The sequence below is a fragment of the Drosophila arizonae genome, chromosome 2 (assembly GCF_054131065.1).
Source record: "Drosophila arizonae isolate 15081-1271.41 chromosome 2, UAZ_ARI_1.0, whole genome shotgun sequence".
NCBI classification, from domain to species: domain Eukaryota; kingdom Metazoa; phylum Arthropoda; class Insecta; order Diptera; family Drosophilidae; genus Drosophila; species Drosophila arizonae.
In genome coordinates this window covers 9,318,305-9,344,459 of record NC_142922.1, presented here as the reverse complement: position 1 = coordinate 9,344,459, position 26,155 = coordinate 9,318,305, and the positions used below count along the sequence as shown (strand labels likewise).

Sequence of the window (26,155 nt, the reverse complement as noted above, 5' to 3'; positions counted from 1 at the left end):
GCCATAAATTTTCATTATATTAGATATTTTAAAATATTTTCTTCTGCTGCTCAGATTTCAATTCTATTGACAGTTATAATTATAAACGAATATTGTATTTATTTTTTTTATCTTACTCATATCAAATTACAATTATTGCAAATGTTCGTTAAATGATTAAAATTCTAATAAAAATATACATTTCCAATTATTTCATATGCGCGTGCAACAATTTGCTTCTCTAAGCTGCTCAGGTTTCGGCATCTAGCGCGTCCCGAGGGCCAGCGGCGCTACGACAGCGAATTTAATTGCACCTTGGCGCTCAGGTGTGCCCGCTAGCGTATGAAAATGTGCCACTTGGCCGCAAGATTGGCCTTTCGCCTGATGCTGCTGCTGCTGATATCAAAATCAACTGATTACAATTACAAATTTCTTAAGAGCGGAAAGAGCCAAAGAGAAAATCGCAGACTCGAGGTACGCATGTGCGGCGCTCTCGTGGCATTTCAGATGCCCCGCCTGCCAGCTGTTACGTCAAACGTAAGGCATCGCGTATACGCAGCGCTGGCCCATTCAACAGTCGACGTCAAGCAGCACATTGAGACGGTACTCAAGCGGAAGTGCTCGGCTCAAATAGCAAATTTAGGAAACTGACCGATTAGGGTTAACGGGCAGCATCTTAAAGCATCTGCCCTTCTGTCCGCAGACCGCTGCCCGCTGCCCGCTACCCTACCAGAGCGTTATCTCGCTTCAGGGGCCATCACTTTTGGGCTACGTGGACTCTAATCGCGCTTCTAGCAGCGCCATAAATTGCTTTAGACGCGCTTTTAATATGCTCGTGGATGCATATTCATAAAAGCGCTATTAAAGCAGCGCGTAAAGCAGACAAGGTGCCCAGCCAGCTGTTGAATTAATTAAAAAGCCCGAGCCCAGTCAAAATAAATGACTCGCGAGATTTATGCTTAAGGTCAACAGCAGGAATTCGCATAAAAATATTTATTTAACACCCACCACGCGCTGACAAATGGCGGCGGTTCAAGAAATTCTGCGCCGTGTATGAGACTGAGCTGCAAAGAAACTCAACGAACCCAGCTCGGCCAAAAATAGCCGAGGGACTCGTTTAATTGCTGCAAATAGAAGCGCGTGCAACACCTATTTGCACACCTGCCCGCCAAAAAGAAAAGGTCAGCGACAGCACGCAATGCCCAGTCCGATAGAAACAAAATGCTTTTAACGGCTGTCATGCACGTGAGGCGCTCTACATTGAGATATATGTATATGTGTGTGTTAAGTCTATATTAGGCAATATTGATTTTGGCTATTGAACTTGGGCTGATTATGTTTATGGACTCAAGGCTAGAGTATATTGGAATGGAATTTGAATTTATATATAAATGGTAGAGCATGTAAATATACTGTAATATAAATAGACTCCAACAGTCCGTGTTGGGACATAGATTACCATTATCTACTTATTTATTGACTACATTTAATGACAGTCAATTATTGTTACTTATCGTAAATTACTATTTACTTAGTTACACTCCATATTGAATTGTAAGGTAGAGAGTAAAGTAGCAGGATGTAAAGTAGTATTATGCGTAGTAGTAGAGTGTACAGTAGAGCTATGTGTATGTATTTAGTAGTAGAGTATACAGTAGTACTATTTAGTAGTATAGTATAGTAGTGAATAAAGTAACAGAATATAAAGTAGTAGTATGCGTATGTATAAAGTAGTAGAGTGTACTGTAGAACTATGTGTATGTATATAGTAGTAGAGTATACAATAGTAGCTTGTATGTATATGTATATGTATATGTATATGTATATGCATATTAATATATAGTAGTAGAATATGTTACACTAGTATATAATTGTTCTTCCTAATAGTAGTCGTACATAAAATTGAATTATGTAATATATAATAGAAGTATATGCTCCTGTAATATGAACATTAGTAGTATAACTGATGTGGGAGTATACAGTGGTATATATATATATATATATATATATATATATATATATATATATATATATATATATATATATATATATATATATATATATTGTATTACGATAAGTATTTATAGTTGTATATATTACTATGTACTGTTCAACTTAATAAGCACTAAGTAGTAAAAGTGTTTATAGCAGCAAATACATATACATATGTATATATATAGTCTCTAAACTACATATATTCAAGTAAACGCAAAAATAAAAACGTTTTGTCTCTTCCGTCAGTTGGAAACTTGAAACTTTAATTGAATTCTCTTGCTCAAATCAAGGTTTAAGCGTTGCGGTTTTGATAAGATAATTTATTAAATTTATTACCACGTTTCCTTTAGTTACATTCGAGAACTCGCTTTCAGCTTTATTCCAAGAAGTCTGTCACGTGTAATTTGTGGTTTCTGTGGTGCCTTTCATTTGAGTGCGACTCTTAAAACGCCACCCAGATTGACAGATGTCTAGGTAAATGAAATAATATGGGACGCACACACACACAGCAATAGATAGAGGCACACAAACGCACACACACACATACACACATTAGTCAGACAGACGTCTGCTGAAGGACGCTGTGGGTAATTAAGCGCAGTGCTTAGGCCTGATGAGGTTTTCAACGCGAGATAAATACTTGCTTATTACAAGAACACGAGCAAAGTCCCTCCCCAAGCTACTACTCCTGCTACTCCTGCTCGAGCTCAAGCTTTACAGCTGTCTGTCTATCCGTCTGTCTGCCTGTCAGCGCCATTCAAAGCGGAACTCTTTGTAAGTATATAATTCCGAGTTATTTTCTGAAGTAGGAGCATAATATTAATTTGATTACACTCCAGTTGCCAGCTGAAATTGTGTTGGCCAACTTATGCAGCATACTTTTATGTGCCACTGTAGAAATTACGACGGCCAGGGGCTCTTGTCTCCTGATGTCTATATTGAGGTTAGCTCGTCGGTGTACTCTAAGCCAAAGGCATCGCAGACAACTTGTCGGCCAGGCTTGAATTTAATTTGGCTTAAAGTGCATTCCACAATTGCTTTCAAGCATAAGTTGCCATTTAATTTGATATTTATTGTATCTCGTCTGCCATTCACTCGACTTATCTGGCTCCAAAGCTAACAGCATAATTGAAATTCCAACAATGTTTCACCTACAATTGTTTATGCCTAATGAATTCATCTGACTACATTGCATCCTTTGTAATGTCCTTTAGTCTTTCATTCAATTATTTCGCTTAGCTTCAAAGCAAAGAGGTCAACAACACTGAATGTGAACAATAAATATATATAAATAAATTAAATTCAGACATTATTGGAATTTAATGGTCTTTGCCTGAATGTTTTCCACTTATACCTTACAATGTTTTCCACTTATACTATACAATGTCTATAATATATCAATAACATATTTGATATATTTAATCCTTTAGGTAAATTTAATTTATTGCAATGTTTTCAAAGCTGTTCATATTCGTTCATAAATTATTTAAGAAATCATTTCATTAAAAGTGTTGCATTCTATTTGCTACTCTCGCATTCTCTTGACTGCCAAGTAAACTATATATTATTCATTTTTCTCTCAGTGTAGGAATGCAACTCTTTTCTCTGCTGTGCGGTGAGCTGCACAAAGTCATTTGCATTGTTTACTTATTTATATGCTTGCATTTTAAAGATAATGGAGCTCAGCTTAAAGCGGCTCAGGTGTGCACAACTAGAACTAGAATACACCTACACACATACAAACACATACATACATGTATATATATGACCACACGCACGTAAAATGTTTATTGTACGTGGCGGAGCAAACTTTTGCAATTTCAGCTGGACAAGTTCAGAGTGAACTAAAACAGAAACCAAATACACAAGAGTCCCATCAACTTGGGAGAGTTCTTTCGATTCTGTTATTTTTTTTCTCTCTCTCTCTCTCTCTTTGGGGGGTGGCAAGCCAACTGCAAGTGTACAAAACAAAAGAGACTAGAGAACAAGACCAGAAAAAAGTATAAATGGAAATGGAATACTTTGAGACATCATAGACTAGCCGTTGTAGCTAGTGAGTTGTTATGGCTGCTGGAGTAACGTGTATTTTGGATTTGCATATTTCATGTATTTATGCATAAGCCAGGCAGCCAGGCATCCAGGCATCCAGGCAGCCGCTGGTCATGCAGTCGGGTACTCGACAACCGGGAGTCGCTAAAAGCCAGCTGAGTGCTTTTAGCCCCTGGCAACAAATGCCGCATTAACGTGGCCCTAGGGAGCTGCGTCAAAATGAGTGAACCGAATTTGCATACATCAGCGGAGAGACTATTCATATTTACACACAGATGCGGAATTGCTACAGATATAGATATACATATATACATATATATGTATATATACACATATTTTATATATTTACATGTATGGCGCGTATTGCACAAAACGCATCAACTTATTAAATATGCAAATTTATAAGTGAAATTCGCGGCAAGAGACACTCGCCATTTGTCAGACATTGGCAATTGAAACCGAAATTGAGCAGGCCGTGGACTAAAGTCAGCCACTGTTGCTGATGACTGACTCCGCCAGTCAGCACTGTCGCCCGGCATCATCAATTATGCAGAAGTCGTACGATCAAAGACGAAATCTACGCCGCAAGGCGCATCGCTTGCCTTTATACAAAATGTATTTTGTCACTTGATTCGATTCAGATGCTCCACAGTGGAACTAAAAGCGAAAGTAAGTCTGAACAGAAATAAGAGTTTATTGCAGCCAACACACCCTAAAGACTTGTTTAGCTTGAAAATCAATATATTATATATATATCAATATTCGCATTCAGTTTGATCGAATTCTTGTCAAAATTTCGATCTGGCACATTTGTTTAATATCTGTGCGTCACTCAACGGGCATATATCTACATATGTTTAAACCTATCTTAACTTGATTAAATTTATATATTTTTCCGCATTCCCTCACTTTTGTGTTTGCCCCAACTAAATGGAGTTCGACCCACTGTTGACGATAAAACATTTTAATTAGTTTATCGACGGTTTCGTGGCTTTTCGGCAAAGTTTATTCACATTTCGCTTGGGTGTCCGTCATTTCGTTAAGCCGGCAGCCAGAGACGTCAATGCCGTGGGCCAAGAGACAGGTGAGGTCTTGTCTGGTGCGGATTTCGTGCCACTGCAACATAAAAACCGCTGATCCATTTGATCGGCCCCGATAACTGCCAGTTGGCGCGCCCAGCAAATGGCATTGCCAAATGTCTACTTGACCGCGCCCAATCCTAGGGTCGTCTGCAGGCGCTGCACGTGAACGAGTACTTGGTTGAGCGCTGCGCTTAGTCAATTGGAAAGCAATTTAGCCCGACCCAAGCCGGCCCACCAGAGCCCAACCCCGCCCAGCTCGGCTCAGCTCAGCTGAGTGAAAGGAAAAACTAGAGCGAGAGGGCAGTGCAGCAGGAGGCGGCGGTGGAGCTGTAGCTGGTCATGCATAAAATATGAACGTGCTGCGGGCTGCCTGTCAGGCATAACTAAGTTTGTTGCCGCTCGCATCCAGCTACACATCCTTTTTTTTTTCTTTTTTTTGCTGCCACATACGCCACGGCTTGTTTAACGGCCTCGTCATTTTTATCAAATCCGTACAAAATGAAATGCCGCTCCTCAATTGGGTTTACTTCAAAAGCTCATCAAACTCATTACATAACAGTCAGGCGGACCATTTTAAGGGCTGAGAAATTGCCTTTCAAAGCCAGCTGGACATGGGGCACTACAGGAAACACACAGTTGCCCAAATGATGTGCTGGACTGCAAGATACTTCTTAATAATTATATGTTAAGAAAATATCCAACTCGATGTCGATTCGATTCGACTCTGAGATTGGTTTAATAACTAACTTTGATAACTTCAAATATCTGTGGCAAACAGTAAAATAATTATTGATAAAGGATACCACATGCCTAGCCTAACATATTCAACTACTCAAGCATTGGGCTTCAAAGAGATCAATTCATTAATATATAATCGAGTCAAGTCTCCATTCCCATAAATGCCTCGTTGGCAACCTCTTGAAGGGTATTCAAATAACATTTTGGGCAGACAGTCTCCGCTTTATGATGATTATGATGGTTCCTTTGCGCCTCGTATGAAATATATATGAGCTCTTTGTCCGACTTAATGCTGTTCGCTTGAGCAGAAGATACCCTCATCAATATGGGGAGTGGATGCGGATGGATGCGGATGGATGCGTGGATTTGCTTGCCAGCTGCGTGAATTAATTGCACAAATAATTTACATAGTAATTAAGCGAGCTTAAACGTTTCATAACACGTCATTCCACACTCCGTTGCATACTCGAGTGAGAAAGAGTGAGCAAGAGAGAGAGAGGGAGACAGAGTTAGAGAGCCATTGCGCAATTTTGCATATAAATCGAAATGTTAATGCAATCCAGCAGATGGAATAGCAAATTCCAATTACGTAATGCTCCTGCTTAGATCAATGCCAATGCAGCGCTTTAATTAAGTGAGTACGCCTAAAGCTAACGTAGCGCATCATTTCCGTTTCCGTTTCCGTTTTCGATTCGGTTACTCATTTTTTTATTCCAACTCATTTTCAGCATCTACTCTTTGCACACGCCTCACTCTCTCTTTCTCTCTCTCTTTCTCTCTCTCTCTCTCTCACACTCTCTCTTTCACCTTATCTCGATTATGCACACAATAATGATTGGAACGGGAAAAACGAAGGGCACACGCGCCACCCAGACAGACGTAGTTGGGATTCGCAATCACCGATTGCTACAAACAGCATCGAGCTTGGGGCGTGGGATGTGGGGCGTGGCGTATGGAGTGGGCGTTCAGCGGGTTTTTTCGCGAAATTTTCAACGAATTCCATTAGATAATTGCAATGCTTGATGTGTGAAACCGAATAAATGAAAATTGAATACACCAAACGAATGCCACACGCACACATTCATATTTACATAAGGTGCAAACACGAAAAAAATGTTCATTGATCCAATTAGTCTGACAACACACAGCTATGCGAAAATAGTTATTTACTTTGGGGAAATATTACAACGTGAAAAATATGTTGTTTGAGTTTCGCCCAATATATACAAATGAGTTTTCACATATATTTTTGTTATCTATTTTTCAGATTTCGAGATTTAGCAGTCAACAGAATATATAGAAATTGTGGATTACTTTAGTAATTACCCAAGGCGATAAATCTTTATTGTTTAGTCAATCTGCGCTGCTAAATAGCACTAGATATATGAAATGCTGTTCGCTTTTCACTTTGAAAGAATTATGCTTGAAACATTTTACTTTTTCTAACGATTTGTATTTCATAGCTGCAGATAGATAGGTTGATACTAGTAATATTCTAAGCTAAAATAGAAAGTTATTCTCTGGCTTACCTTAATTAGCATCCATCTATAATAAAAAGTTTCATTTTAGGAATGATAAACACAGAGCAATTAAAATAAATTAAGCAAGAATCAAAATATATTTTTCAGAATGATTGTGAAACGAGCTAAATTCTTATCTGAAACCAAAAATAAACATTTCAGATTGGTAAAAAATAGGCAATTATCTGCAACAGAAATATGAACATGTTATTTATAAGACATATCCATTATTTGAAAACAGTAATTCTGTCAACCAAAGATTGCCATTTTGATCTTAAAAAAAAAGATGATACCAACTTGTTTTCGTATAGCCATTAGTTAAAGTGAGACAGAGATGGAGATAGGCAAAGCAACAGCTCATCTTGGCAGAAGTCCGTTTGAGTCTTAATTACAAAACAACATAAAGTTTTATTGTCTTGCATAATCAGTTAATTGAGTCATTGACTAGTCCACTTCAGTGAAGACAACCTGAGCCCATCAAAAATGTGAATTCAGAGTATAATTTGCGAAAACATATGTAGCAGATAAACCAAGTCGTGGCCAACTCAAGTATATACATATATATATATTTGTTAATCAGTTAACTCAACGGGCTCATTCCATTCAGCTCATTCACTTGCTGATTCACTGATCAATTAAATCACATCATATACAATGGAATTGAAATCATATCACGAACGCTAATCGATATCAGATTTCAGTAATCTGCAATTTAAAAATAATTCAATTGGTTATGCTTAAGCATCAGTATCATAATATTTATTTATTATTCAATAATATTTGTCATTTAAATAGTAATTTGAACACAGTTATCGCCAAACAAGGCAAGCCACACACAATACAATATACATATTTCAGTTAAGTTGTCAGGCAGACAAATCTGAAGTTTTGCAGCACAGATAAATGAACCGAAAGATCGAGCTCAAAGAAGCATAAAGGGGCACCGATTAAAAATCAATATAAAGTCACAAACGTCTATTCACCGAGCGTCTTTTGTATTCCTATATAGGGAGTGCTAAGTCCATTGAAGCCGACTGAATATTATTATGTTAATTAAATACTTAAAAAAAAAATGAGTTAAAAAATACTAAATTAATACGTACATTTAGATTGTAAAGGCGCGGTGCCAGAGAAATGATATATTCAGATATATCTTGAGTTATTTGCATAATTATAATGGCGTGAACAGCGGACAAGTCGCCCCGTTGTCTAAGCTTGTCTAAAGCTCACACGCATGTACATATATATATATATTTATGTTCCTATGTATGTGTCTCAGTTCATAAGCTGGGGTTAAGACAGAACGTGCAGTTTATCTCGACAATCTCCACACTCATTGTTTATTTAGTTTGCTTTATGTACGTGGGCTGAGAATTTGTTCGTTACGCACGCTGATCGATTCAACTCGATTGATAAACTTGGAAAAGTGAGAGGTGTTTGCTTGAATTCGAGATACCCTTTATGGTATGGTAGAGTATTAGGCGATTATTTAAATTGAATTCATTTACCGCTTCTAATAGAAGATGTTTTTACATAATTAAGACATTTACTGAAATATGAATAGCTATTTAATTCAATTCTAACTCGATTTAAAACTGATATAATTTATGTAGAGCACTTCACTCATCTAAATCAAAACTATCTCAAGTGGGGCTATTTAAGAACCCATTCTATGTCCATTTAGAACAGCGCGTGTTATACGGCCAGAGCAACTTAAGTGCCACAGCTATTCAAGAAATATCCGAATTTTAGTATGTGGCTAAGCTTTATGATACCCTTTTGATGCCCATCTAATGAGTATGGTAATGACTATGAAATGGAAGCAAACTAAAAACCAGATCATTCTAAACTTAAGTTGAAGTGTAAAACATTCCCAAAATAGAGAGAGAGCAATAAAAAAAAAAAAAAAAGAAGATGATCATAAGATAAATATTTGCATAAATCACGTGCCCCGTTGGCAGCATTAGCAGAAGAATTAACTTTTAAAAATAAAGCGACAGCTGCCAGCTAAACAAAGATAGAGACAGAAGTCGAGAGAGCGAGAGAGAGAGGCGGAGATCTAGTTGATGATGGAGATGGAGATGGTTAGCATCGAGCACCGGTTGGAAATTTATGTAAATGCATTTGCGGTGGCCCGTGAACTTGAAACAGAAACTTTGCCTCCGGATTCAGTTGTCGAGCAACTGCTGAGCCAAGCGAGTCGGCGAGCGTGCGTATTGAATATCGAGCAGCGAGCCAAGAATCGATAGTCGCGAACCGAGCGCCGAGAGCCGAGAGTCGTGAGTCGGTAGTGTCGTGTACTCAGTAGCTGGTGTCGAGTGATATTTATATCTAATCATGGCAGGCAACTTGGACGTGCATAGGACGTGCCTTTGCGTAAGTGGAGCTGGCAAACAATATGCCAATAATGCCATACCATAAATGTAATTTGTCTTTCAGCTGGTAGCCCTGCTGCTGGGCGTTGCATGCGCCGCCGGCCCCGCCTACCTGGCCCGCCAGACGCCCACGCAGCGGCCGACCCAGAGCGGCACATACTTCTATGATCCGCCAAGTGCGACGACGATGGCGGCGCTGCGTCGCATCATCCAGGGCCACCTGCAGCGCTTTCAGATGGCGGACAGGCAGCGTTTACAGCAGTGGCAGCTGGCCAGGGTGGATGTGCAGATGCAGCCGAATCGGCAGCTGCAATCAGCTCCGACCACCAAGCAGCTGATTTTCGAGTTCATGCTGCCGCCGAATACGCCGACGCCGAAGAACTATGCGATGAACTTCCTGCCGGAGGGCAAGGATGTGGCACCCGGAACTTCCTACATACCGTTAAGGCTGGTGCGGATACGGCGTTGAATACACATATTTGAGCCAGCGAGACCGATGGAGAAATACAAATGGCGGGAGGAGGGGAGGCAGATGCGTCGGCATCGTCTGTTATTCAAATGAGCCGAGGCGATGGCAGTCGGAATGCCGTTCTCTATGAGCAGCCGGTAAACGAGGTTAATTTGTTATAATCCTACTGGTTGTTAAATAATTTAACGATACATGTATATATTTAAATATAACGAGCATAGGCTAAGCGTTCCGTATCCTAACATAAGTTCAAGCCAATTTGTTGACTGAGAGCACAACCAAAGCATAACTCTGAGTTACGGCCTGCTTTAAATTTCAGCCTCCAAATTGCGGAATTAGATAAGAAACCAATTTAAATAAATAAAGCCACGCATAGTTCGTAATGAAACACACGCAGAAAAAAAAAAAAAACATTCACCAAAATTAACTTTGTCATATCATTTACATAATTTAGAAGCGATAAATTAAAACGCACCAAAACGCGACCGACAAAAAGCGGAAAAAACTATTTAAACAAAATAAAAACAACAGAAACTAAAACTGAAACTGAAACTGAACTCGAAATTGCAATAAATTGCTATATAAGGTCGCGATCGGATTTGGTAGTACAGATTAGTCGCAGCAGTTACGCGTTCCCTTCAGTCAAAAGCAATATAATATTAAATGTCTCCAAATCCATTTTGTTTTTATTAACAATTCAAAACGACCGAAAACATGTGTGGATTAACATTTAACATTCGCTAAAATCCAACTGTTGACGCACCTCAACCACTCCATATCATTATAAATATATATTTCATCGCATGAAACATAAAATTAAAAAATATGTATATATTCTAGCTGATGCATATATAATTTGCTATGATAACTAACTCTGCCAAACTCATTTCCATAACATTTAACTGCTCTCTTCGGTGTAAAGGTCAAATACAGTTTGGGTGGGCTTGTAAGCGAAGGCACAGTGCATGTCAAACTGGGAAACCGGTTTGATGCACAGCTAAATCATTTAAGCGCTCTGTAAAGTGGTTGGTGTCTTGACTGGCACAAAGGTCAGTGGAGCTTTTTGTTGTCGGTTGTGTGTCATGGCTAAATGATTACCTTAAAGTGAGTTTTTAAGCTTAAACATATTTTAAGCTTTGATAGGTATTTAATATGTATAATATTTAGGAATTTCGTGAGTGAGGTCGCTACGGGTTAAAAATGATATAGTAGTATTGATATACAGGTATTTACTCTGACTGTCTACAGCAGTAGCTGGCATATGAACACGATTTTATAATATATCTGAGCATAGTTTTGATTGATTTAGTCGTAGAACGGAGCTGCACTGTTACCAGAACTAAGTTATTCAAACTATCAACATTTTATTGCACTTCAATAGTTAAGCTTACACCTATAGATAAAATACTTGTTACCAACTTTTGATATAGTTATTCGCTGCTGAACGATATTCAAATGGACTTCACTGAGGATTGGGTTCGTCTGGAAGTGTTGCTGGACGAGGTGGACATAGACTGTCGTTCCGCATTGGGCATATTTATTTTCATCTGCCTGGAACAAATAAGACTCAGCCAAGCGTGTCGATTTGAGGCATTCAAAAGCACAAAATAAACAAAGAGCACAAAGCCTTGCAGCGTGGCGCTGAGACAAAAGAGATAGGAGAATATAATGCCCAGGCGCATATAGCTGCACAGGCCAAAGATCCAGGTGAGGCCCAGCAGAAAAAACAGCAGGACGGACAAACGCAGCTGCTGTATAATTAGCTGGCGCCGTGGATTGAGGGCACGATGAATGCTATAAATGATGCAGAGCATCATGAAGGCGTTGGCAAAGGTTACCAAGCCAATGGGCAGCACAACGCCCAGCGCCAGGCCATAGCCAGAGGGATAGCACAAAGCCGCGTTGCCTTTCAGCTGTTGCTGCGACGGCTGAAAGGAGTCGGCGTCGAGCAGAACGACCAAGAATGTGGGCAGCAGTGGCAGCGTCCAGGCAACCAAGGCCGAGATGAGTATATAGTGACTGGGCCGAGCCACGCCTATCACTGTCACGTAACGCTGGAACTGCAGAAAGGCTATGATCAGCATCCAGCTGAAGATGACCAGCACAGAGTACTGCAGCGCAGCGCCCGATATCAGGCAGCGGTTCCAGCTCTGCTTCAGAGGTAATTGCTCTGCCCCCAGATAGCCGAAGAACAGCAGCTGCAGGGCGAGGGCCAGGCAGAGATGGAGCAGCACCTTGGTGGAGGCCTGACTGCGCCATTTCTCAACCAGCGCCGCAGTCAGAAAGATGAAGAGCAATCCGAACAGCGAGAGGCCGCAGCCCACTTGGGTGATCAGGTCCAGCAGCTGCTCATGTGCCGCCTCCAGCTGCACATCCGATTCCTCCACCGAGTGCTGAGTGAAGCTGCCGCCAATCAGAAAGGAGAACTGCGTCAGATGCTGCGCCTCGCAGAGCACATTAGGTTCCTCGTAGTGACCGCCGCATGTGCTCACTCCATCGCTGAGCCAGCTCCCATAGTTCCAATAGCCACAATGGCTGCCCTTGGCAGAGACTCCGACACGAGGCAGCAGAAAGGGCAGCGGCGCAGGCAACTGAACTGCAGGAATTGCAGGATGATTAGCCAAGCGATAGCTGAGTTGGACTTTGCTAGCTGGACTTACCCTCGAAGCCTGGTATGGATATGGACAGCACTTGGCTGCGTGGCCTCTGACTACGCTGCTGAGCCCTCTCCACGAAGAGTCCGTCGTGAGCGTAGACCTTGAATACGAGATATGAGGCGCCTCTTTGGCTGAGCTGCTCCCACAGCTGCGCCGGGAGGTAGGTGCCCGTTTGCAAGTCCCTCTCTGCTCTCAGCTGCTCCAGGCTCTCGTTGGCATACAGAAGGCGATACCAGAAGCCGCTGCTGGCGCTCTTGCGATCCGCAGCTCCTGCTGCATATATGGATATTCCTGTGATATTCTCACACTTCGGATTCACATAGAACACGCTCAGATTGCGGCTCATCAGCGCCTGCACGCCCTGCTCCGCATAGTTAACGGTTTGCACGCCCTTCTCAGTGGATTTGTCCGCCTCAGCTCTCGACTTCCCACAGCTCTCGCTCGGCACCAGCTGCGGAGGCAGTGCATCCATGTAATCCTCGAACTTGCTCAGAAGCGAGTTGGTTGCATTCAGCTCTGCTGAGAGCCGCAGCACCTGCTCATCGCTTGCCATGATCTCCCGGCAAATGCCGACCAGATCTGCGCTCACCGCTTCCGTCGGCTGCTGCTGCTCGAGCAGCTCTGCAAATATTTGCGCCGTGCTGTAGACATCCACCGGAGCGAGCTGGCCTCGTGCCTCACTCAATAAATGCCGCAGCTCGGTCAAGGCGAAGGCTGTGCTGCGCCTACTCTGGACACCTTCGCGCAGCTGACTGAGCTGTCGGCTCAACTGGCTGCCGGCACTGCAGTTCACACTGCCAAGGGCGGCCCACTGAGCACTTGCGTTGCACAGTCGCCGCCAGGGCAGACCCTGCTCATCCAAGCAGAGATCCCGCATGCTCGCCCACTCTCCAGCTCTGGTGCGTGCGAAATGATTCAGATGCGGCTCAAAGGTCACCTCGCCAGCTGCAGTCAACACTTTGTAGTTATGCTGGAAGTCCACTGGCTCACAGTGAGCCACGGGCAGCAGCTTCATATAAAATACACTCTGAGCAGGCTTAACTGTGCTGCTGTGGCTCCTAAGCTGCCATTGCTGCTGTGGAAACAGTTGAGCACTTCGCTCGGTGGTGCTGGACGCCAGACGCACATGCGCCAGACTGGGCCCCAGAGCAGCCAAGATGAAGCAAAGCTGCCAAAACATTTCGCCGACTGGTTAATTACGGCGACACATGACTTAAACCCGTTAAGCTGCCAAAATATTTAAGCTGTTTAAGCCGCTGTTGTGTTGTTGTGCCCAGCTAGCGCCACGCTCGACTGTCGCGTCTGGCTCGAGCTTGAATGGCATCACGACTTGAGCAATTCGAAGTCATAAATTTGTAGCCAAGATGCGCTTATCCGCATTACGTAATTACTCACCTGCTCATTCATAAATGAATACATACATTCATAAATATTTAAATAAATAAATACTTTATATATTCATACATATGTATGTGTGTGTGTGTATGTGTGTGTAGCGACCTCTCTCGCTGCTGACTCTTGGCAGAAAAACTCAAGTTCAAGTTCGATCGGTAGCTGCTCAACGTCAGAGCAATAAACAGAGAGGTGTGCGGGCATCTCCTCGCCTCTCGCCTCTCGCCCCTCCCTCGCCATGCACATTTCACGCCATTTCAGCAATTCAATCTGTCTATAATTTCTACAATAATATATTGAATATATTGAGCAGCAGCAGCGCCTCGGCCTGTCGACAGCTTCTTCATAATTTCGGAAACCTCTCGAGCTCTCGGGCTCAAGCGGAATTTTATTTCGTTTTATGTTTTTGCTTTTATTGGCGGTCAAGTGTGCCAACTAGTTGACTTTTTATTTGCCTCGAGGCTACTCGAATTTAATTAATGGACCAACATCTGGCTCAAGTTGTTAAAATCCACAAGAACAAGCGCCTCGCTCACATTAATCTTGAAAAGTTTCTAATATCGAATCGTTTATAACTATTCCAGCACAATAAATTCGATTTAAGTTATCATTCTCTAAAGAAACCAGATATCTAAATTAGATCATATTCCGATTTAGAGCGGCTCATTTCATTGCATAACTGGCAATGGATGATAAATAACGGTAATTGTCGGAAGGCTATCTTTTGGTATTTTAAAATAGACCACCATGATTTTGTTTATAACGGAAATATGCTGTGACATTGTCACTAGCGACAAGAAAGGCAACGAGAAGTCCAATATTTGTTGATTAGTTGTGCTATTCTTGGCAGATGAATCTGCGATGCATGTCAGAGAGACTTGAAAAGATTGCTGTAATCTAGCGCGACTAAATAATATTTGGGTCGGATATTAAAGATAAGCGAACTCAATTTAGTGCTCAATCCGAAACATTTCCTTGCGTGAATAACAACTTTAATTAAAAGAAACATTTGTAGGTCATTTTATAGAGGAAGTTAATTTGTTAAGATCATCTGAGGTTCATGACTTGTGCGCTATAGATTATCTTAGCAAATCGACTAAACTGTTTAAAAAGTCTATCAATTATTCATGAAAAGCAGCTTAAGCAATGCTTAAAGTGGAACTAGCATGAACTGATATACTACGGGGATATTTAACCTAGAAAAACAGTCACAGAAATTTATTTATTATTAGCAAATACATGCTACAATTGAGCATCTTCAATCAAATGGCCTTAAAGTATTTTGCTTACAATATAACCTTAAGCATATGTATATGTTATATAAATATGCTACCATCATATGTATTCATCTGTGTCTAATTCGTTCCGGCCATTCCGAAAACCATTTCCGTTGCTCGACAAGTCAAGAACTGAGTAAACAACTCCTCAATAAAAAGATGTGGCTACATATGGTTTAAATACCTTAATACAAGTATTTATATACATATATATAAAGGAGAACATCTCTTATCCAAGCGCAATATCTATAATTATTATAATGAATAAAATATATAGATCGAATCTGTTTAAAAAGCTTTAGCAGTACCCGAATGCATTAAGACTTATTTATATTCCCAATCAATTCATGTAGATAGTGAAATCCAACCTATTATAGAATTTAATTTCTTTTGTATTGTTGTATTGCACTCCCTATATTACAATCCCTCTATAGTGGTCCATTTTCCAACTTGAAGAACATGTAAAGCTCCTTAGGTCATCCTCATTAGAGCTTGTTACATGCTGGCTCAGGCTCAATGCATTTCAACTAATGATACATGCGAATGTTGTTTCGAATGCTCATATTTATATACATATATTTATATATACATACATATCTTGATACGATTTGCCTTTGGCCATTCGGCAGGGAGTCGAACGCTTGCATATTTCTTGCCTTTTGCATCTGGTCAACTGCAGTTTGAGGTCCTGTCGGACATTTCTTTTCTGCTTGAGTCAATATGTCTGGGCGGGTGGAATGCAAAAATTGCAGAATATTCAAATATTTGTGCGCTGACGAAGTAGGAAAGTGCAAAGGTGAGCATCGAAATGCAATAAATGTGCTGAAGCGCAAAAGAATTTCATCAAAGCGAATAACGTGCATCCATGAGAATAAATAAAATGTTTGCTCAGCTCCAATGATTGCCAATTCAAATCGAATTTTTCAACTCTATATGTGAAGCTAAGAAGCAACCTAAAAGTAAATCAAATAACAGTCTAGAGAAGTCAGAATTCCACTTGCACATTTTATAAATTATCGTAATTTATTATGATAGTTTGATTAAAGCGTTGTGTATATATGGGATTTCTCGCGATGATGATGAAAGAAACAAATATATCCTGTAGCACTAATTGAATGAAGTTTATTAGGAATTGAAGTCCGAATGGTAACTTTTGAATAGTGAAAAGCAGAAAATAAGAATGTGAATAAGAAAGAAGTAGATAAAAATGAGAATAATGAGAATATGCAAAATAAGTTAATATTTAAGGCACAATTTTTAAACAGAAATTATATTATAATAGTTTAATATATTGGAGTAACACTGAAAACTAACGCAATGAAATTGCGATAGAACAGAAGCTGTTTAATTTTTTTTTTTTTTTTTTTTTTTTTTTTTAAATTTGTGTTTCATTTCTACATTAAAATTTCTACAATCTTAATGGCGAAAATTAATTGTTTCATGCATAGCCAAATTTCGGTAAAAATATTTTTGCCATAGTTCAGAGAATGCAAGTCAATTTAAAAAATTAAGTAAACTGTTCTAATGAACATTTGAACATCGGAATATCTTGAGTTTCTAAAATATAGTCGTAATATTCTTAGCTGCTCAATTCATAATTTTTTTTGTGTTTGTTGTTTTCTATAAGCACTTTTCCAGATAGAATATTTATTTATTTATAATATTTTTGAAGATAATTATGACATTAACATTTTTGTTTTACTTATGAAGATTCAAAAATAAAATTTTCAATATGTTTTATAGCGCCTAAAAAGTATTTATAATATTTACTGTCTTATTTCGTATATAACTTATTGCCCACCACACTTAAGCTGCTTATTTAGCAACGGATAATAATAACCATAGCTGTAGGTATGTAAGCAACTAATTGTCGTTAAAATAGTTGTTGATTTACGAATTTATATAGCAGCAGTGGAAAATTGAAATGCGATTTCCATGTTAATCGAATGAAATGCTCTGACATGGTAATTAAATTTACAAATTTATAATTGCAATTGTTATAAGAGGAAATGATTAGAGTTGAAATGTCATTGTGTGCGCATTTGCCTGATTGATTGACGATTGTGCAGGAATGATGTATACAAAGAGGTCAAGTAGCTGCTTAGTCAAGCGCAACCTGTGCAATGCTGCTCTAAATCAGATAAACAGTTGTTTCTCCTCTTCCCAGTGACTCGAATTGCACCTAAATGCAATATCTCTCTGTCTCTGTCACACGCTCTGTCACTCCAACGGGCAAGGGGAGAGGCGGAGGTGATGGGAGCCATTAGGCTGCGCATCGAGACCGGCTACAAAGTTTCCTTTTCGTTTTTTGTTTTTCCTCTTTTTTCGGGGGTCTGTGGGATGTGCGCTGCTTGCCTGGCTGGTTCCACTTCAGGAACTTATTTACTCAAGTGTGATGCGATTATCATGGCTGCGCTTGTCCTGTGTCTCTATGCGCAACTACCGAAGTGCTGGGCACACACTCTGAATACCATTATTGTCATTGGGTTTTGTGTGTGTGTGTGTTCGGTTCGTAGCTCGACTTCTTCACTACGCTTCCTGTTTGTTAATTAAATGTCAGGCAGATTGTCATCTTTGCGGCGAGCACTTGATTAGAAGAACTAAAAAGGTTATTCCATCAAAATTGCAGGGTATCTACTGAGGTATCCTAGCTACACTGCTCACATTCTTTTGCATTTACTTGCCAAACTCGAGAGCTCTTAATTTGACTTTGCTGCCTGAGCAGCAGCTGTAGTGCATTTCATTCTATTTCAAGGCAAAGCTGGTTAGCTGGTTAGGGTATTCTATTTGTGGTCTACGTCTATTTGGCTCTGATTTTAATAGACTCCTGTCTGCTGCGGGCGCTAATGCCCAAGCCATACCTGGCTACACTTTCTCTATTCAAGGCCCGTTCTATCAGTGTCAACGGCATTGTCAGCCTGCCAGCGGCAGCTCCTTCGTTGGCCTTATGCCGACATTTATCAGACATCGCAGCTGACTTTTGTTGTGGTCTCTGCGGCTGCACTTGCAGCCTTTCAGCGTGGTCTTAAATAAAAGCTGAATTAAAACAAATAAAAAACGTTGCAGCTGCTCCGATTATGACGGCAATATACTCTGTCTCTGTGGAGCTGAGTTCAGTGTGGAGTCTCAGTGATGCCGTGTCTAAATTTCTATCCTTGATAGATAATCAATGTGACTCAAATTTGATTACAATTAAGCAGAGCTAATGGAAGCATGCGTGAACTCAAAGTGAATGTACTCAATATATAAATAGCACTGTGACTATATTTAGAAGCATCGCTCATGCTTTAGCTGTGTCTTTGTTAATCTTAATTGAAAGAGTGCCAAATAAAACATTATAGGAAATTATTGAATTATTTTAAAATAAAATATTTATGATTTATTAATAATCTATTAATAATATAAATCTAAAGTTCATAATAAAAATATGCTAAATGCATAAGCAATTAAACTTGAATGTTAGCAGAGCCATCTATTGGCCAGTAGCCAAAGCCAACTTGAAAGAAAGAGAGAGAGAGTGCTCGTGAGAGCGAGCTTTTCGGCAGCTTTTGTTCGTAAACAGCTGAGCGTGTGCCTGGCACATTGACTAGCGGCTGGCAGGCGACAGAAGCTGACACCAGCCAGCGCGTTAGTGGCTGTTGGAAAAGCGCACACAAGTGTCCTGGCGCCAGCTGCGGCGTCCTTTAATATAACAAGCATCAAGCGGCGGCTGCTCAGTCGTCGATGGCTGCTTCAAGCTAAAACTGTTCAAGCATTGCGCTCGCCCAACCTGAGCTAACGACTATTCAAAGAAGACTCGCGCGCGCTTCGCTTATCACAGAGCCCAGAACCCAAATACGAGAGTTGTGAGTGGCTGAGTGAGTGTGTGTGTTTGTGTGTGTGTGTGTCAGGATGTTGTTTAGCGAAACTGAAGTGAAAGTCAAATCTCAAATACAAAACAAATAAATCACAAGGCAAAAATAAAACAAAGGCCGGGAGTGAACGAATATATTAAAGTAAATACAGCGGCGCAAACAAATCGCAAAATAATAAAAACAAAAATACAAAAACAACAACAAAAGCACATAAGAATTGTGTGAGACTCCCGCCGCAAAGGACTGAGTCAAAGCGGCGTATGCGCAACGCTTCCCTGAACAAAAATTAAAGCATACTTTTGAGGGCTCTAATTTATTTCGATGCGCATATTTCTGTCGCTATTGTCTCTACCGAGTGATGGGGCGTCAGCAAGGGGGCGTGTCATAATTTATGTTTTACGGTTTTTGTTTTTGTTTTTTTTTTTTTTTTTGCTGTTTTTGGTGTCCACGAATAAGAAAAAAATTACAATAGCACAAGTGGACAAAGCGTTGGAACAAAACGAATAGAAATATTTGCCTCAATATGTCAAAGTTTATTAGACATTTGGCTTTGCGTGCCCGCGGCAATTTGTGGACAGTTGTTGCGAGTTGTTATTGTGGTTGTGGTGTTTGGTGTTGCCGCTTTTCGGGCTGGCACGGATAGTAAAACGTCCATTAGTTTTGATAAATGTTTGCCCAGTTGAACATACAATTGCCCAATTGAACAACTGGCCGCACAGCACGACCTAAGCCGCCTCGGCTGTGGGCTCATTATGAATTGAGCTTTGGCTGAATGAGCGGGCCATCGTTTACTTAGTTACTGCACGTTTAGCGCCAAATCGACAGACAATTTGGGCGCAAATAAGCAGCAAAAATATCATTACAGTTAACTAATATTCGCGTGTTTAACACTTTCGTGCATCACTAGGTTGACAAAACGTTTCGAGGGCATTTCCTGGCATGCCTGATCCGGCCACCCTCTGACATTGTCATTCCTTAAGCCAGGGCAAAGAGTTGGCTCCCACAGCTCCCACAGACACTCGAGACGGCATTGTCACACTTTGCTTCGCGCAAGAGAGCTCCTATTTCGCAAAATGTCAAATGTTTCACGTAATTAAAATTCGCTGAATCGAAAGGCAGCTGAAGTGGGTTAGGCGCCTGGCTGCTTGCTTGTTTAGCTGGCAGCCAGGTGTGGAGCGTGCTAAACTCGTCTGATTAATATGCAATAACGCCCAAATCAGTTGGCAGAAGTGGCTCAACGCAAACAACTGTGCCGAACGCTAAGCGATAAGCGATAAATGTGACGCGGGCCGAAAAGCAAAAGTCAAACAATGATACACAGCTCGCAATAATAAAGCTGAAATAAGTACAGAATATAAATATACATATATAAACGGTGTATAAATATCCATGCTATGCACCTTAACGAGCGCGCTAATGGCACACACACAACTCATATACAATCACACACACACACACACAGACACGCGCGCGAGCGGGCAAGATAAAAATCGATATTTTAACTTGGGCCTTAAAAAACTTGTTAAACTTTTGCGGCCGCTCCAAAGGGCATTCGTCTTAAATTTGACTTGGCAAAACGGGGCATATCCTAGCAAACAGCTAAGCATGCAGCAAGGGCTTACTCTTCTTCGTCTCTTTCTGTTTGCCACCCAGTTGCATGCCCCAACGTGTGGATTTTGCAGTGTTGCTGCTGGCTTAGAAATGGGTACCGCCTTAATTGCCGCACACTTGGCGTGGCGCATAAATTTTGGTGCTACGCTTGACTTGCTATACACACACATGCACACACACATACACACACACACACACATACGCCCATTTCAACTGTGTGTGCGCTCACGAGTTTGTGTGTGTAATTAAACAGCGTTCTGCATCCTTTGTGCCGCTCGTTGTTGCCATTTTAGCTGCTTCTCGCATGCCTTTGTTGTGACCCAGTTGGCCTGGCTTCGTGTGCGCCTTTGGCAGTTGCACGTGTTGCATGTGGCATGCAACAAACAGGCTGGCATGCAATAACAGCTGCAATAAGCCGCCAGCAAATGGCGAAACATATATAGCAAAGCACCAGCTAGCAGCTAGCGGCTCCTTAAGAGCTCACTCGCACTCATTGGCATATTTGATTAGCATTTCGTTTTCACAAAACATAAGAAAGAAACAAAACAAAACAAAAAAAAACAAAAAAAAAACACCAGAAATGAAGAACGGTGGGGCGTGGTCCCTTGACATATGCAAGGCGCTGGCCAAGCCAGACCAGGCTAGGCCAGGTCAGAAAATAAATAAAGCCAAAGGCCAACAAAATTTAAACGAAGCGAAACGGAACGAGCGAAACGAAATGCAAAGCTGAAAACATTGTTAAGCCGATTTCAATGTTTAAATTCATGAAATATTCATGTCCATTGTGGAATTTCTGTTGTCATCTCAGTTGCCCACACAAGTCCTTAAAGCTTGCCCAGAAACTTTGCTGAACTTGAACTCGAATATTTCACTATAAATATGTCAACAATTAAATTACATAAATTCAACTCTAGCTCCCTATGGAAAAATATTAATTAAAGTGCTAAACTGAAATCCATTTCAATTCGATAAATATTAAATATATTCAAAACGTTATGCATCGCATATGATAAACGGCAATTTGTGCAAGTGAATTAAAACGCCAGCAAAAACTCTTTGCATTTCAACCAACCAACCGAAACTCGAACAGCCGGCCAAAATGGTAAGTTAGAGTATTCAGAGTGCACTCGAAACGAAACATGAGTTCATGCATGAACAGACCCGAGAACTAACTCAAATAGCATGTCATCAATGTATTGAAATATTTAATTGATGGCTCGACTGAATGATAAATTAAATTTTCATAGCTAAAAATGCCAAATGTTTCAAAGGAAAAAATATCGACAAAAAAATGGAGAAGAGAGAACAGAATAAACAAATGCAGTTTTTGGAAGGAGGCAAAATGTTTAGATAGTTGAGAGGATTCATAAATGATTGATGTCGAATATTGAATATAGAATTGATGGATTACTGTGCATAAAAATAGAATGGTAGAATAGAGAAAATATTTAGGCTAAAATATATATTAAAATACAAAAATCTCAATTTGAAATATTAACAAGAAAATATAATATTAAAAAAATAAATATATATATATAAATGATTTCCAGGTATGCATAATTGAGTAATTGAGAGTATTGAAGCACTACCTTATAAACATCATAAAAACATCAACTCAATTTCGAAAAGAAAATAAAAAATTGAATTCTTAAATAAAAAAATTAAAATTTATGTGTATATATAGACCACAGCATAAATAAACTTGAAATGTTATTTAATACACATAATACGCAGAAATGCCGACGTATGCTGATTTTATGACATAAATCAAACATTCAAAACCAAAAACGTCTCTTAAAGGCCTTAGGTAGAACAAATTAAATGCCAAGGACAATGATAAAATTCAACTTGGCAAGAATATCAACTCAATGACAAGGCAAACAAACTTCCCATGTTGACATGTTATACACACGCACATGCTAACACACGCATACACGCATACAGAGAGGCACTCAGAAGGACCCACATCAGCAGCGTTCCTCATTTAATGATAGCGATTTTCGCATTTCTTCGCATGCTTTTCCATTCTATTTTTAAATTACGTCAAACTGGCATCCGTGTGCAATTGTTTGGCTCTAGTTGTTGTCTTTTGTTTGTATATGTTGCTGTTGCTGTTTGTGCTAATGCTGGAACATTTCAATATATGCACAACAAAGGCAATAAACATCAAATATCGGTTAGATATATCTTCATCAGGCAGCTAACAAACAGCAACAACACCAACTGTGGCCCACTAGACGTATACGTAATGTATGTAAATATATTTCAAGTATTTTCCTGGCTTGCTTTGCATCACTTCCGGCGGAAGCGATTGATTGTGCGCCATCTTGCAATGCTCTATGGGCATGTAAGAGCGTTAGAGTGTTTCACTCGCCCCCGCTCAGTGTGCGACTTGATTTCGCATAACAAATCAAATTGATTGCCCGTCGGATACATTTAAAAGAAATAAAATGCGCAATCCTTATTGATTTCACATTTTTAACAACATTTCGCAGGCCCCAAAAAATAATCCTGAACGAGTTTTCCATCATACTCTCTCTTTTTGAATTTGTTTTTTTTTTTTTTTTTCTTGTGTATATTTTCATTTTTAAATTTTTTTAGCCGTGTATTCTTAGCTGAAGTCCATTTTATTATCACTTTATTTCGCCAGCGAATGTAATTAAAATGTTGGCAGCATTCAATTTAGCTGGCACTTTTATGATTTCATTTTGAGTGGCCATAAAAATGTTTCTGTAATTTCTGAATGGTCGCCAGTTAAATTTCGGCATTTAGATAAATGAAATCCAGATAGAATACCAACAATTTAAGTATGTACATATATATATGTGTCTGTATATATACAAATTTATTTGGCATTATCATGCAACTGTCCCATAATAATATGATATTATTATTTCCATTTGCAGTATGGCTTTGTTAACTACGCCCTGGAGCTGCTGGTACTCAAGCATTTCGGCGAGGAAATATGGGAGAAGATCAAGTAAGTAGCGCCAGCACTGGCGGACAGACAGACGGAAACTCATTAGACACGTCTAATGCGAAAACTAGCATTGTCTTAAGCCACAACTTGGCATATCATCAGAAATTAATGGGCGACTTTTATTGTGCGCCACAAAAATAAGGCAAGTTTCCCAGAACCGGCGCCACAAACAGTTGGAAATGTGTTTCATTGTTTTGCGGGATGAAACGGGCAGTGGATGTCTTGATTAACATATTGTATTATGCGAAAGTTCATTAATTTCGTTAAGGCAGCAAACGTATTTATGAAGATACAGATGCAAATGCTGCTGATTATTAGCATGTCGTATATTTTATGCAAAATTGTTGGAGTTGGAGCTTGAATGGAGCTCACAGAACTAACTTGGGCGAAAGTTGCCAAACGGTAAAAGTTGACTGTGTACATTTTTAATTAAAGCCAGGTAGCAGATTGTCTTGACAGAAGTGTCGAAATACCTTAAAAGCTCAGAGAAATTATCTGTTTTGACTAAGTTTTGTTGTTGTTATAATATGAGTTGGAATCATTCGAAAACATATAACAATGAGAATAATGATGATTAAGGTTTAAGATAATGAGAATAGTAATAACTTTGTTGAAAAAGACAAGTAAGACCGTTATAGTCGGACTTTGCCAACTGCAGATTACTCATTTACATCCGATCAGCAATTTAGTAGCTCTAATACTGTAGGAAGTGCAGTTTTTCCCGATTTGCCACACTCTACTGGGCGGATCGTAAAATTTTAGCACATTATAGATCGAAGATATACACGAGTATGTCTTCCACATTCCAAGTTTCTAGCTTTAATAGCGCCGAAAAAATTACGTTCATACGGAGAGACGGACAGACAGACGGACGGACCGACAAGACGAACATGTACAAAACCAATATACTCATTTCACTTTTGTGAATGAGTGTAATAATGATATTAGTTAACAATGACCTTGGCAATGCCAATATCAATTGAAATAGAAATTATAATGACACTGGAATTGAAGATGTCAATGATGATGACAATGATAATGAAGATGTCAATGGAAATAGCATTAATGATGACAATGACAATGACATCGGCAATGACAATGAAAATGACTATGAGGATGTCAATAGAGATAGCAATAATAATGACAAATACAATGATAATGAATCAATTAAATATTTATAAATTAAATTAAATTAAATATTAAATAATATTATTTTTAATTAATAATGGCAATAAAAGCAAAAATAATTTAAAGTGTAAATGCTAATACTAATGATCATTATCACAATATCCATAACGTGTCACTCGCTAATGTAATTAGCACAAGGGCTGACTTAAACAAATGACATCGCTGTAATAGCTAACGACTTGCTCTAATGAATCCCGACTCATTTGAAATGAATCCCTCATGTCACACACACAGACACATAAACACTTTACTAACTGCCGGATGTGTGTGAAAACAATTGTGTCCCGTGTGAGTGTCAGTGTGTGTGTGTGCGTGTTTGTTTATGTTATTTATTTACTATTCAATTGGTGTTGGCCTGCCTTTAGGGCAGCTGGTATCAGTTACAGTTTGAGATGCTGCTGCGAATTGGCATTGTGCCGCATTTAATTAATAACTAATATAAACATAAATTTATGCGTAATTGTGTGCCAAACACTATCCGCAATTAACTAATTATCCATTTTTCATGTGGATGGAACGTGCTGCCACGCCTACGCACAAGAGTTCATAAATTAGTTATATGCTGTATTAGTATGTGTGTGTGTGCGAGTGTGTGTGTGTGTGGCGCATAAACAAAGCAAAACACGCGTCGCATTAATGTTAACAACGATTTGTGGGCCTAAATGCAGCGCTAGAATTAACGGATATCCGCCCCAAAAATGTCTGATTGTGCGTGTGTGTACGTGTGTGTGTGAGCTCGTGTGCGTGTGAGTGTCTGCAGGCAAATACAGTTCGCATTTATCTTAATTAAGTTATTGATATTGCGTGTGTATTTGCTTAGCGCCCGTTTCGGCCTCTGCGCTCGCCTTTTGGTAGTCATGGCTCTGCCTGAGTCATGCGTTCATTTCTCCTACTCCTCCTGCTGCTCCTGCTGCTGTTCATTTGGGGTCTTTGCGCCACTAGGCAACCAGTCACCCGTTCGAGCATGACGTCAGTGAAGAGAGCAGCTC

At 39.9% G+C, this 26,155-nt stretch overlaps 4 protein-coding genes across 10 annotated transcripts in view; 2 read left to right on the top strand and 2 right to left on the bottom strand.

The window, feature by feature from the left end:
- Nucleotides 1–26,155, bottom strand: part of LOC108609340 (putative peptidoglycan muropeptide transporter SLC46) — a 65,179-nt gene that overhangs the window by 26,650 nt on the left and 12,374 nt on the right. The gene's annotated exons all lie outside the window — the stretch shown is intronic.
- On the top strand, nt 8,995–10,630 carry LOC108621348 (uncharacterized). Its single transcript, XM_018018613.2, has 2 exons — nt 8,995–9,739; nt 9,803–10,630. Exons 1-2 carry the CDS (start codon nt 9,701–9,703, stop codon nt 10,205–10,207), a joined length of 444 nt encoding a protein of 147 aa, XP_017874102.1. The 5' UTR covers nt 8,995–9,700; the 3' UTR covers nt 10,208–10,630.
- Nucleotides 11,548–14,198, bottom strand: LOC108621260 (adhesion G protein-coupled receptor G2-like). The gene is made up of 2 exons (XM_018018472.2): nt 12,868–14,198; nt 11,548–12,803 (listed from the first exon to the last, which is right to left on the bottom strand). Exons 1-2 carry the CDS (start codon nt 14,042–14,044, stop codon nt 11,659–11,661), a joined length of 2,322 nt encoding a protein of 773 aa, XP_017873961.1. The 5' UTR covers nt 14,045–14,198; the 3' UTR covers nt 11,548–11,658.
- Gycbeta100B (guanylate cyclase soluble subunit beta-1-like) overlaps nt 19,140–26,155 on the top strand; it is a 51,766-nt gene continuing 44,750 nt past the window's right edge. Inside the window, exons 1-4 of one of the 7 annotated variants that reach the window (XM_089462528.1) lie at nt 19,140–19,378; nt 20,608–20,732; nt 21,913–22,100; nt 23,905–23,978. In XM_089462528.1, coding sequence (XP_089318654.1) covers nt 22,098–22,100; nt 23,905–23,978 — 77 coding nt within the window. In that variant the 5' untranslated portion in view covers nt 19,140–19,378; nt 20,608–20,732; nt 21,913–22,097. Of the gene's footprint in view, nt 19,529–20,607; nt 20,733–21,806; nt 22,101–23,904; nt 23,979–26,155 lie in introns of all 7 variants that reach the window. The other 6 variants (XM_018018608.2, XM_089462526.1, XM_018018607.2 and 3 more) reach the window with 6 other exon arrangements.

Coding starts and splice junctions, on each gene's coding strand:
- LOC108621260 (XM_018018472.2), bottom strand. CDS start 14,044: ATGTTTTGGCAGCTTTGCTTCATCTTGGCTGCTCTGGGGCCCAGTCTG. Junction 12,804..12,867: donor ATCCATACCAGGCTTCGAGG/GTAAGTCCAGCT, acceptor CAATTCCTGCAG/TTCAGTTGCCTGCGCCGCTG.
- LOC108621348 (XM_018018613.2), top strand. CDS start 9,701: ATGGCAGGCAACTTGGACGTGCATAGGACGTGCCTTTGC. Junction 9,740..9,802: donor TGCATAGGACGTGCCTTTGC/GTAAGTGGAGCT, acceptor TTTGTCTTTCAG/CTGGTAGCCCTGCTGCTGGG.